The 14237-nt window shown below is 30.5% G+C and overlaps 1 protein-coding gene across 1 annotated transcript in view; it reads right to left on the reverse strand.

Moving 5' to 3' along the window:
- LOC130898062 (protein hu-li tai shao) overlaps positions 1-14237 on the reverse strand; it is a 31881-nt gene that overhangs the window by 12260 nt on the left and 5384 nt on the right. The window contains 3 exon segments of the mRNA XM_057807098.1: positions 1454-1734; positions 1790-2024; positions 2085-2299. Coding sequence (XP_057663081.1) covers positions 1454-1734; positions 1790-2024; positions 2085-2289 — 721 coding nt within the window. The 5' untranslated portion in view covers positions 2290-2299.

Consider the following 14237-nt stretch of genomic DNA (forward strand, 5'->3'; position numbering starts at 1 on the left):
AAAAAAACAAACTTTTTATCAGAAATAAAGTATCAGAATCCAAAAACATACAACTTGGAAGAAGAGCTTGTCATGTACTTGATTTCTCTTTCATTTATTTCCAATTATTTCTTTTGTTTCTTCTGTTATCTTGGTTATCGCTTCTTTTAGGGCTTTTTTACTTCTTCCTATGTCAACTGTTTATGTCACAAACTGCACAGATATTCCTTAAAAGGTCCTTTCGATTACAGCCTGTTTTATTGATCCTTTTAGAGCTATTGATAGTGATTCTCTCTTTTTTCACTTCTATCAAACCTTCTATGGTTAGTTCTTTCATTTTGCAACTTCCCATTGTCATTTTTGTTGAATCGATAAGATTTATTGTCCATTCCATGTCAATTTCCCATCCTCACCAGTTTTTAGATTTGTGGGACTTCTCTAAACTCTGTCATACCATCTATTGCATCTTTCGTGTGTATTTGCATTTTGTAGAATCGTATTTTTCTGATACGTGAAGGATTCTTAAAGAAATTGCACAAATCCTTGATAATCCTTTGTTGGGATAGACAGTTTTTTGTCCGGAGGAAAATAACTGCACAATTTTTCGCTTCCACAGTTACTTCTTTCTTTTTTAAGCTTCCTTTTGTCATTTTTGTTGAATCGATAAGTTTTATTGTCCATTCCATGTCTATTTCACATCCTCGACTAGCTTTTACATTCTTGGGACTTCTCCAAATTCTGTCATACCATCTATTGCATCTTTCGTGTGTATTTGCCTTTTGCAGAATCGTATTTTTCTGATACGTCAAGGATTCTTAAAGAAATTGCACAAATCCTTGATAATCCTTTGTTGGGATAGACAGTTTTTTGTCCGGAGGAAAATAACTGCACAATTTTTCGCTTCCACAGTTACTTCTTTCTTTTTTAAGCTTCCTTTTGTCATTTTTGTTGAATCGATAAGTTTTATTGTCCATTCCATGTCTATTTCACATCCTCGACTAGCTTTTACATTCTTGGGACTTCTCCAAATTCTGTCATACCATCTACTGCATCTTTTGTGTGTATTTGCCTTTTGCAGAATCGTATTTTTCTGATACGTCAAGGATTCTTAAAGAAATTGCACAAATCCTTCATAATCCTTTGTTGGGATAGACAGTTTTTTGTCCGGAGGAAAATAACTGCACAATTTTTCACTTCCACAGTTACTTCTTTCTTTTTTAAGCTTCCCTTTGTCATTTTTGTTGAACCGATAAGTTTTATTGTACGTTCCATGTTTATTCCACATCGTGAAGGGTTCTTAAAGTAATTGTGCAAATCCTTGATAAGCCTTGCTGGGATAGATAGTCCTGTCACGTCCTTAGATTGTTGTTTGTTATTGGAGTGGTTTTGGCCTTTCTGCACCCATACCGATTGTACCAATCCGTGTTATTGATTCAAGACCTCATAGTTTGATTAGAAAAAGAGTTTTTCTTACCGATAACGACTGATTCTTGACTCAACGGCATGAGTCCTTGTTTGAGCGAAGAAACAGCAACGACAGAAGGCGTATGTACGTGGATGATGCATTTGATGTCTGGTCTGGCGGAATGTACGGCAGCGTGTAGCGAATAAGCCGTTATGTTAACGGAAAAATTTGTTGTGCCTTGTTCGATTACGGATCCTTGCATATCAACTTTGATTAAACTCGAAGCTGTCATTTCGTGAAACAACATACCGTAAGGATTTACCAAAAATTGTTCGTCGTCTTGATTCAATCTAAAACAAAAGTAAATATTTAAAAAATTTATGTTTTATTAAATTATGAATTTACCTGGCTGTGATGAGTGTACTTGAGCCGTAGGACCACCCGTACAAGTCTATTAACCTGTAAAGACAGGCCAGCTTACATCTGAGTATTTTTTCACCTTTGGCGTATCCCATAGCTTCGATTCCTCTAATATCATTGACGGGTATCACGCAACTAGAGCTTTTAAAGACGTTACCGCCTTGTCTATTCACTCCTACCATATCGGAGATTTGTTGCAAAAGACCGCTTGGACCAGAACCTAAAAACCCGAATCAAACAGTTTTCATATTCTATAGATAATAAAAATATTATCACAGACCATCTTTTAACTGCGAATCTAAAATCCTCTCGAGCTCCTCTCTGAATAATTTACTATTCATGATCATTTCGACCCTTTTTCTACGTTCCATTTCTCTAACGTCTGCGTCTATATCAACCGGTCGCATTTTGGCTTTTTCGTCGTCTTCTAAATCGGAAATACCGTTGGTTTGGGGCGGTTGCTCCGCCTGGCTCGTATCCGTCATTTTATTAGATCTATAACAATAAACAAATAAATAAATTCTTCATATACACTAAGTTCAACGTAAACAATAACCCTACTTTTAATTTAAATCACAGCACCGTCTATAGACCATTCTAGAACACGTGACTTTGACAAATCGGCCATTTTGTCAGAGTGAATATAAAGGGTGTCTCATACATAATATCGGTTTGCAATATTCATTGCTTTCATATTCGAAATATAGTCCATTGTATGTTATGTTTTTAACGTTCAGCTAGTTTTTCAAGACCTTGATAAAATCATTCTTCGAGCTTAGATGCAAAAACCTCTAATCGACGATTCGTTTAAATTTCGGTTAATTCCCCAAGGGAGTTCGATAATCAACGAATGCTGGTTCCCTTTTAACGTTACTTATGAGACACCCTCTAAATTATATGACCTTAAGCAGTTATAAAAAGTGCTGATACGATCAAAAAATGGAAATTATAGATAATTAGATATTACTAGATATTAGATAATACTCTGTTGGCCAAAATGGAAAAATGATAAACTACATCGCTCAGCACCCAATGACCAATTCATAACACAACAATAATGAGGCTTTTTTAAATAATTTACTTGAGATTAATAATTTAAAAATGAAAAACTCGCCAAAATTTACAAATATTCTAATGAGACTGTGTGCCGCCCATTAAATATGGCCGAACTGTCAATGACATCATTCTGAAATGGTCCAATTAAATACAATTAATAAATTGTAGAACACGTAGTAGCGCCATCTATTAAACAATGGTGAGTATACTAAATAAACAAAAAAATGTTATCTTATCTTTAATTATTTACTTATCTAATCAATTCAATTGCAATAAAAAATGATTTGTTCGATGCCGGCGGAACGTATCGTGCGAACAACTATCTGGTATTTATGCAGTCCATTAAAATAATTTATTTAATATTTATAATATATGCAAAACCGGTTTCCTTTTTTATCTGTGTTGGATGACTCACACTGCCAAGTTCAACTTACCCCAGGTCACAATTTTATACTTACTATTTACAACACTTACATTTCGTTTTCAAAAGTTATTATACAATAAATTTGAAAATTATAAACAAAAATTTCTATAAATATGAAATTGTTAAGGTTAGGATAGTTTATTTGGGAGGGGGAGACGAAAATTGAGAACAAATGGAAAACGAAATCGAAGCATACTTCTTGCTTGATAAACTCGAAACGGCATATTAAATTATCGATGAAATCTTCAAATTATTGTTATTTATCTTATAAACTAAACAACAGACAGTTTTCTATAAAAAAAAAGGTTGAACTTTCCTGTATTTATCAAAGAAGTGATGATTGCATTAACAATCTGTTTTTTTTTATATTAAAACTGATACGTCTAATCACTACTTATTTTATTTAGTTGATTCAGTGAGCTAAATTAATGAATTATATAAAATTAAAGTTGTTAACAGTGAAATAAATAAACATGTTAGTTGTTATTTGGTACCTAACCTCAAAATTCTTTACATTTTAAACGGTTAGCTTTGAGGAAATAATTATACAATTAGGTAGAGGCTAATATATTTTCACATTATTCGAATATAGGTTACTATAATTATCCATTCATATGTTTTTATTAATAATTCGAGGGCAATTCAAAAATTATACATTTTATTAATGACCTCGGTTACGTAGACTGAAAGTGCAGCTACAGTGTTGCCACAATTTAAAAGCTGAATGTAAAAATTGAACTAGAAAATGTAGTAGATTGTACCAACTTCAAATAATTTTAATAAAATTATAGAAAGATGTATAAACATAAGTTTAAATTAAATTTTTTTCCAAAAATGTTATAGACTGTGTCAATTATTATTTTAAGGTTGAAAAATTTACATAAAGTTTACCGATAAAATTAGCAATGCAGTACAAAAATCTCACGATCTAAATATAAATCAACTTGCTCTGTTTTCTAATTATTGTTACAATCTAGTACAATTTCTAGTTTATTTTATTAAACGAGAATATAAAATAACTTTATATTTGCGAACGCAGGGAAAATGTATTAGAAAAAAGGAAAAATGTACTAGCATATAAAATACACTAAAATTGTACAATTGTACTAGCTCTGGCAACACTGTTTGTGAAACGAAATCATCTATACACACACACACACACGTAGAGAGAGGGAAATGATGAGGTCACGAGTTGAATAGTCAATTTAACAAGTGACCTTTAAACCTACTCTATTCTATAGTGAGCTAGAACGGATAAAAAATATTAAAAATAACCATAAAACGAATAAATAACCCATGGTATTGCATAATTTACGTGTTTGGAAGAAGCCTATGAACTAAAGTTGATGCTGACGAGAAAATAAAATAAGCTCAGTGGTATCACTTGAAGTAATTATCCTAATGAGTAATGAAAATAGTTTAGCAATGTTTATCTTTTATTAATATTATTGTTTAGTTATTTGGTCATGATTATTAATAGAAATAAATAGATAAAAACCCGAAAGCAATAAAACGAAATGGAATTTTTCGTATATATCACTGCAACGAAAAGAAATATCTACACTGAATGATTATTCACCAACAGTTTATAAACTAGTTCCAAAAATAAGTTGTAATATTTCAAAAATCTGTATTATAATCGGATCCGTATGCTGAATTAAGTAAGTTCGAAAAAAAAAAGACACAAATAAAATTTTTTATATACAATTTCAGTATACGAGGTGTTTTTAAATACGAGGGTTGATACTTAAGTTTTGAAATATGACAACACTGATGTCAATATGTCAAAGCTGACATTGTCATTATAAAGTTTGACGTTTTTCATGGTGAACGTACTCAGAATGTGCTATTTCGTTGGTGACGTTTGACGTTCGTATCAAATTCTAAACCCTATTCATAAACTTGACACTCAGAATGTGCTATTTGAGTTATTTAGATATTTGAAACATTTATTTTGATGAATTAAATCACGAAAATGTTCACGTGATGATTTTCGACGAGGCCATTGCCGTTCGTTGGTGACGTTTGACGTTCGTATCAAATTCTAAACTTGACGTCGCTACTGTTAACCTAAAAATTTCGTTATTCACTTTGACGTATGTACTACTTTTTGTTTTGACGATATTTTTGTGTTGTTTTGTTTGTAATCCGGTATTTATGGTCGATATTAAGGAAAATAATAACAAAATAACAAAATCTAATAAGAAAAAGAATATGAGCAGGTTCGAAGTGATATCAATAAACAGAAGTCAAAAATCTAACGTCATACGTCAAAATCACGTGACAAAATGTGAAGTTTTTACGATTACAGTCGAATAATAACGATTTGTTCAAGAAGATAAACGAAATTCGTGAAAAACTAATAAATTTGAATAAAAAGATAACCAATCATAAATAAAATTAGGTCTGGAATGGAAAAAACCGAGAATTTCGGATTTTCCGGTGATCTGGCAACAGTAATAGTTTGAAGGGTCGATAAAAGATCGTGTTGCTTCGTTACCAAGGCAACGTACATTAACTGCGTTTTTTATTAGATCACGAACGTGAAAGTCTGAATGTCGCCGATTTTTTTGCGGTAGACGCATTTCAAATTCGACTTGTGTCGATACAGACTAAACCGTCGATTATTTTTATTCATAAAAAAAATACGAAACACATTATTATCAGTTGATAAAACTTATGGCATAAAAAAAATTCGAAAACTCATAACCTCACAATTTTTTTTGCATTGGAGCTTTAACAGTTTGAAACATTTTCATTACATATCATTTTCAAAGAAAGTTTTGGTTGATATTTTGCATTACAAAACTTTTTCGATTTTAAATTCGTTCAAATTTTTAAGAAAAAACAATCGCATGTTCAAAAAATCACTCATGCCACAATAATTGGAGCATCGAGCTGAAATTTAATACTTTTGAATCGAACCTCGTATATTTTTTCTCGTTATATTCAAAATAATAAACTTTCACTTTAAAATAAACATCAATTAATTAACGATTTCTTATTCAAAAGAGGATTTAATACTTTTGAATCGAACCTCGTATATTTTTTTCTCGTTATATTCAAAAATAAAAAAAAAATTAATTTTCACCTTAAAATGATCGTTAATTAATTAACGATTTCTTATTCAACGGTGGATTTAATACTTTTGAATCGAACCTCGTATATTTTTTCTCGTTATATTCAAAATAATATACTTTCACTTTAAAATAAACATCAATTAATTAACGATTTCTTATTCAAAAGAGGATTTAATACTTTTGAATCGAACCTCGTATATTTTTTTCTCGTTATATTCAAAAATAAAAAAAAATTAATTTTCACCTTAAAATGATCGTTAATTAATTAACGATTTCTTATTCAACGGTGGATTTAATACTTTTGAATCGAACCTCGTATATTTTTTCTCGTTATATTCAAAATAATAAACTTTCACTTTAAAATAAACATCAATTAATTAACGATTTCTTATTCAAAAGAGGATTTAATACTTTTGAATCGAACCTCGTATATTTTTTTCTCGTTATATTCAAAAATAAAAAAAAAATTAATTTTCACCTTAAAATGATTGTTAATTAATTAACGATTTCTTATTCAACGGTGGATTTAATACTTTTGCATCGAACCTCGTATAATAAATTTACACGTTAAAATTAAGTTTAGTGGATAACTTAACTAATGATTGTTTATTCAAACAAGTAAACAGAAAAATAAAATCTATTTATCCATGTTTACGTATTACAACCAAATATGATAAATAACGGGAAGCGGTTTCAATTTGCAATTGTTATCCTGTGATAAAATCGTTGAAAAATCAGTATTTCGATATCAATTCAAAAAAATAGTTTCCATTTTTATTTTTATTTTCGAGGTTATCTTTAATTGGTTTTCTTAAATCAACTTATAAGTAAGAAAAATAGGAATGTAAAAAGAATATCCAAACATGAGTTAACGAAGATATAGAAAGAACTGTAAAAAAAATGATCCAAGTGAAATGTCAACGACCCTGTTCCTTCATCGAACAATGCGATATCCATCAGTATCTATCGTTTCGTGTAATACCGAGTAAAACGAACGACCACTGCCTTCCAAACGTTCTCGACTTTCCGCTACCGACGCTACCACCACACCATATCTAACCGAATATATTCATTACCAATATATTTGGGTATTTATTTTTATTTTGATAAATAAATAAAGAAATTTCGTGGTTCTGAAATTATTTAGGATATAATAAAATCTTAAATCGTTACCGAATCGATTCTAAATCGATTCATCAACTCACATCAATTCGATTACACACAAATGTCATTGTCAAAATAAAATTATTTTTATGTAAATTTTTATACAGTTTGATATAAAAGGCTCAATAAAAATTTCTAGGTTGTTTTTTACGACCATTTTGATTCAAACTACATTATGAAAGTAACGAAATCGATTATAATTGTTAGAGAATGATTCTACGTAATTCATGGCCTATTTATATACACGTACACTACAATTTTATAATAACGGAATTATTTTCTGAAGATTTTTTAATTATAAATGCCGACGTGACGTTCGAGATAATATTAATACTAAAACTCTAATTATAGAGAGATGAATATAAATCATTCGTAATTATTGAAATTAAAAAATATTTCTAAAACAACGAAATTACATACACGAATTTGCTTTAAACCTTTTTGTATACAAGTTCATGTCTCTTGACCGTTTAATATCGCGTGGGAGTTCGAATGGCGGAACCAGTTATTGTTTCTCAAAAATTTACTTTACCGAAGACATAATGATTCATCCATATAATTATATAGGGTGGCACCACTCAAATTATAAAACAACGAGGTTAACAAATTAAATTTGTATTGTATTTGTTATGATCATTACCACAGTTTAAATACCAAATTTTATCTAAGACTATAGAAATATAATAAATTACCTACGATTTATCGAATATATCGAATACATAAAATCGATTGTCTTCTACACAAGACCAACTATAAGACATGCGTGATAGTTATTAATAGTAGAAAGAGATAACGATATAATTGACGTGAATAATTGATGATTTGATATTATCGCATTTTGAGGTTAAGTGAGCTTTGTTTACTGTGTTGTTTTTGGCGATTTTTTTGGATTGAATGTGTATTTATTGTTAAAATTAGTACTAATATAACTTTTTATTTAATTTTACATCGGTAAGTACGATTATCATCAACTTTTGACATTTTATAATACTTAAAATAACGAGACATTTTTATATAACGTTATTTGTTAATAAAATCTCCTCGATCTTTGTATTTGAAATGGATTATGCATATATATATATATAAAAACCACGTCTGTACGAGATAAATGTTTACGTTAGGAACGTGATAATCAGCGAAACTTGAAACTATATAGTCTACAGTGGGTTAATTGTTAATATCTGAATGCATCAGTTACGTTCCAACAAATTGCGCGCAATTATTTCATCGTTAACTTGTCATTTGTTATATAAAACCTACTTTTCAGAAAAAAAAGGTTATTTCTATACGAGGATTATATTTAATTTCGAAATTTCTTTATGATATTTCGCTTGGAAGTTCTGTAAGCGTAGTATGTATATAGAACAACAGATGGCGCTGTCGAATGACTTAATTGATCGTGATTTTAATTGTTTCTTATATAAACAGTTTCTGCAATTGATAATCGAAATACTACACAAATTATTCTAATTTTAAATTACGAAAAAGTCGTTAGAAAACAGAATTAACAGACTTGTTGTTGTTTATAAAAACTAGAACGACGTCCTCATAATTACATCAACTGACCAATAAAGTACATGTAGTTGCGTTTATGTCAAAAGAGAGAATCGATGTTTTTATGATCAAACCGTTAAATTTCCTTTGAAATACGAGGGGTGTTTGATAGAAAATTTACTACTTCTCGGCTTTTAATACGTTTCCACATAAACGAAAATTAGCAGATTGTCTGGGATATATAGAGGATGTCCCATAAATAATGTCAGTTTCTAATTTTAAAGAAAATTATGTTAGGTTATAAAATTTAACTCTTCGTCGAGATATTTTGCATCGTAACAGCCAAAATAATAGGTTTACGTAAAAAATGTATATAATCTTTTTCGTAGAGCTTTTTATGAGCTTCATTTTTTATTGGAAACTTTTTTCTGTAAAATCAATATTTTCTGAGATATTTAGGAAAATTGTTATAGATAGCTCTGTGGGTAAAGATCCTTTTATTTTATTCTTCCAAGCGCGGATCCAGGGGGGTCATGGTGGGTCATTACCCCCCCTCCTAAACCCTGATTAATTAACTTTGTTTTTTGTTTTAAAGTCGATAAGGAATTGAGGTTTAAAGTAAAAATTGCGTAAAATTCGTCATTATTCTGTCAAAAACGACGTAATTAACTTATATTTTGTGGGTAAAAGGCTTAAAATACCATGGTTTTTGGAGGGGGACTCGTCCTAATACTGATGACCCCCCCTTTGTCACGACCCTAGATCCGCCCTTGTATTCTTCTCTAATCAAGCGGATCCTAACCTAAAGTTACAACTATTTTCCAAAATATCTCCGAAAATATTGATTTTACAAAAAAAAGTTTCGAATGAAAAATGAAGCTTATAAAAAGCTCTACAATAAAGTTTTTATACATTTTTTACGTAAATCTATTATTTTAGCCGTTATACACTTAAGAGTAGATTCACTGGATTAAGGTTATGAAATTTAACTCTCGTCGAGATATTTTGTACCATAACAGCCAAAATAATAGGTTTACGTAAAAAATGTATATAAACTTTTTCGTAGAGCTTTTTATGAGCTTTATTTTTCATTTGAAACTTTTTTTTGTAAAATCAATATTTTCGGAGATATTTTGGAAAATAGTTGTAACTTTAGGTTAGGATCCCCTTGATTAGAGAACAATAAAATAAAACGATCTTTACCGACAAAGCCATCTATAACATATTCTTTTAAGAAAAAAGTTCCGAAAAGATGAATCTGATTTTGTCGAAAATTCGTCAAAAGTTATCCTTGATTAGACAAGATAATCCCTAAAAGGGTTTTTTAGCGCCAAAACCTTGTTCCCCCTATAACAATTCTCTTAAATATCTCCGAACATATTGATCTTACAGAAAAAAGTTTCAAATAAAAAATAAAGCTCATAAAAAGCTCTACAAAAAAGTTTTTATACATTTTTTACGCAAATGTATTATTTTAGCCGTTATACACTTGGAGGAAATTCACTGGGGTAAATTTAATAATTTGATTCCTGTCAAGATATTTTATATCATAACGGCTAAAATAATACATTTACGTAAAAAATGTATATAAACTTTTTTGTAGAGCTTTTTATGAGCTTTATTTTTTATTTGAAACTTTTTTCTGCAAAATCAATATTTTCCGAGATATTTAGGAAAATTGTTATAGAAGACTCTATTCTTCTCTGACCTAACGTTACAACTATTTTCCTAAATATTTCCGAAAATATTAATTTTACAGAAAAAAGTTTCAAACAAAAAATGAAGCTCTTAAAAAGCTCTACAAAAAAGGTTTTCTAAGTTTTTTACGTAAATCTATTATTTTAGCTGTTATACACTTAAGAGTAGATTCACTGGATTAAGGTCATGAAATTTAACTCTTGTCGAGATATTTTGAATCATAACAGCCAAAATAATAGGTTTACGTAAAAAATGTATATAATCTTTTTCGTAGAGCTTTTTATGAGCTTCATTTTTCATTTGAAACTTTTTTCTGTAAAATCAATATTTTCTGAAATATTTTGGAAAATTGTTATAGGGTGACGGTAAAAAACCTTTTTAGGGATTATCTTGTCTAATCAAGGATAACTTTTGACGAATTTTCGACAAAATCAGATTCATCTTTTCAGAAATTTATTCTTGAAAGAAAATAATAATCAAAAAATTCATTTTTATTCATGTTAGTATTAAAAATATATCACGTCACATACGTATGAATAAATTTTTGATGAATTCTGTTTCCAAAATATCGTTTAAATCCTTTTTTATCTCCACTCCGATAAAAACTAACGATTCTAAATTATTGTGTAGTTTCGACACGCATAGTTTTTATCTAGTCACTAATTATATTTCGATTTAGTGGGGTATCTCGTACACATTTTCAAGTTTATCATTATTGACACGTCAACCAGTAGTTCATTCAACTCTATGACAATACCCTCGTATGTATCGGTTGATAGAACAAATAAAAAAGGGGAGAGGGTGAAAAACACTGGAAATTTGGGTACAATCTAGAAAATAAACATCAGACTTCAACGCCAAAGCTAAATATTTCACTTTAACATTTTATAACGTGGATGGCCGAGTTTTTTTCGTGTTTTTTTTTGAAATTATATTCAAATACGAAATTCTGAATCATAATTTTCGATCAGCGGACTGAATAGGGTGGACCTGGTTCAAAACACCGTTCCATCTGCCGGTAAAGTCTTGGTGTAGATTTTTTGGGATAATTTTCAAAAATTATCTTGGAAAAGAATAAATAATCAAGAAGAAGAAGAAATCAAGCAAAAACTGCCGCGTTTGGCTAAGAAGAAAGTGTCGATTCGTCAAGATAATGCACCAACTCGACAGACTTAGCCCCCCCTTGGATTATTTCCTATTCCCAGACTAAAAAAAAAACCTTCGTGGTTAAATATTAAAAATGAAGAGGTGATGTTGCAGTTAAAGGCTATTTCGAGAATTTATTGACGTTTTTTTACAAAAATTTTCGTGTTGGCCCAGATACCGGGACTTTTGGAACCATTTAAATCCGTCCGAAAAGTCGGTTTACGCGTGGGGTTTCCGCTAAGCTACATCGAGATGTTAAATCACTAAACAACACCCTTAACAGACAAATTCGTACAATTTTCAGTTCTATACGAATCGTGTGCATCCATTATCTATTTTTTGAGTGCCATTTGCAAATTCAAGCACCAGATTACTTGTGGGTCGTCGATTCGGACTGGTGGCGGTTCACCAGGTCATCGATATGCCTTGAAGGGGTGTTTCGGATTCTAATAAATCTTGGTAGAGAGTATCCGGACTTCTGGAGCCTTTTTTGCTTTGTGGAAATCTTATCTTGGGTTAGAGGGAACATTGGGCGAGGTTAATTCAAAAAAAAAAAATTGTAAATTTTGCTTTAAACGAATTAATCTACACACAAAAAGGAAAATATTTTGTGTTTCCAATGAGGTTTTTTAAAACTAAACTAACAGAAGTTTTTTATCGCCGTAATTTTTAAAGAAAATTGATTTAAATCGGTCGATTTTTCACTGTACTATAAAATTATCCACTAATACATTTTTTCTTCATCGTACGTCGATTTGTCGCCTATTTCACTACACCCCGTATGTCGAATGTCTCCCTTATTTCATAAATTCTCTTGAGGTCAAATAAATCAAGTAAATCTTTTCTGAATTATCTCAAATTATGAAATATTTTTGAAAAAAATTAGGTAAAACGCTTCGTCACAATTTTATTTCTTTTAAAATCTCTACAAACTGGCCTAGTATAATAACATCTACCGTTTAACCTTTCTTATATTCAGTTACAGTTAGAACGGAAAAAAAATTATTATACCAACAAGTTTATTTAGTACTTTTTAAACGTTATGTTGTACCGTTGGTTTATTTTCCCAGAAAGACTATTTTATCTGAAAGTTATTCGTTCTGTATTCATTTAGTTGCGTTTCGAGTGTTCCGTGTAATGAAAATGACAGTTCCGTACTGCGAAACACTTTCGGGACGTTCTGGAGTACACAACAATAACTTCCTTAAATGTGACAGTTGACAGTTTCATTTCGATGATTTTGCGTAACCTTAAATCTTTTATCCGAAGTTTTGTCTGAATGAAAACATTGCAAATATCATTTAAGTACATTATATTGTTCAATAAATAAAATGAAATTTAAGTCCGTGGCATACAAATAACTATTACGCAATTACAAAAATATCAAAAATGGCCCTTTTTAACAAAAAAAAATATAATTTCCATCAAAGCAGAGCCCCCAAATCATTATATACAAGAGAATGAAAATTCCCCGGTGGTGGTTATACGAAAAAAACAAGGCAAAATGACTTTAATTTGGTTCTGATACCGGATATAGAACCAAGTTAGAAATTGACGTAAACAAAAAGAAAAACCACCGTTAAATTTGAGTTTTCTTGTACCCAGCCGACTGTTTGTTGTATAAACACTCAGCACCTACAAATCCCAACAGCTTTTCACTCAGAAAAGTCATTTTTCAGGGTATTCCCAACTGCAAACTACATTAGAACATTGAGGTTATGTTTTTGACGTTCGGCGCGTAAAAAGTAGGTTAACTTCGACGTCAAGATGGCGTCAAATGAGAAAATGATTCTTTATATTCCGCTAAATTTGAGTTTTCTTGTACACAACCGACTGTTTGCTGTATAAACACTTCTGAGTAGCTACAAATTCCCGTTTTTTATTTAAAAAAATCATTTTTCAGGGTATTTGCAACTACAAACTAAATTAGAGAAGTGAGGTTATGTTTTTGACGTTCGGCGCTTAAAAAGTTGGTTAACTTCGACGTCAAGATGGCGTCAAATGAGAAAATGATTCTTTATATTCCGCTAAATTTGAGTTTTCTTGTACACAACCGACTGTTTGCTGTATAAACACTCATGAGCGGCTATAAATTCCAGTTTTTTTATTAAAAAAGTCATTTTTCAGGGTATTTGCAACTACAAACTAAATTAGAGAAGTGAGGTTATGTTTTTGACGTTCGGCGCTTAAAAAGTTGGTTAACTTCGACGTCAAGATGGCGTCAAATGAGAAAATGATTCCATATATTCCGCTAAATAAGAGTGTTTTCCGGAAAAATCATAGTATTTAAGGTAAACGAACTTTAGCATGTGATCGATTCCAAAACAAACAAAAAATATATTTAATTTAGTCGTTGTTTAATTTTGTCCCC

The sequence above is a fragment of the Diorhabda carinulata genome, chromosome 9, assembly GCF_026250575.1.
Source record: "Diorhabda carinulata isolate Delta chromosome 9, icDioCari1.1, whole genome shotgun sequence".
In the NCBI taxonomy this organism is placed as follows: Eukaryota; Metazoa; Arthropoda; class Insecta; order Coleoptera; family Chrysomelidae; genus Diorhabda; species Diorhabda carinulata.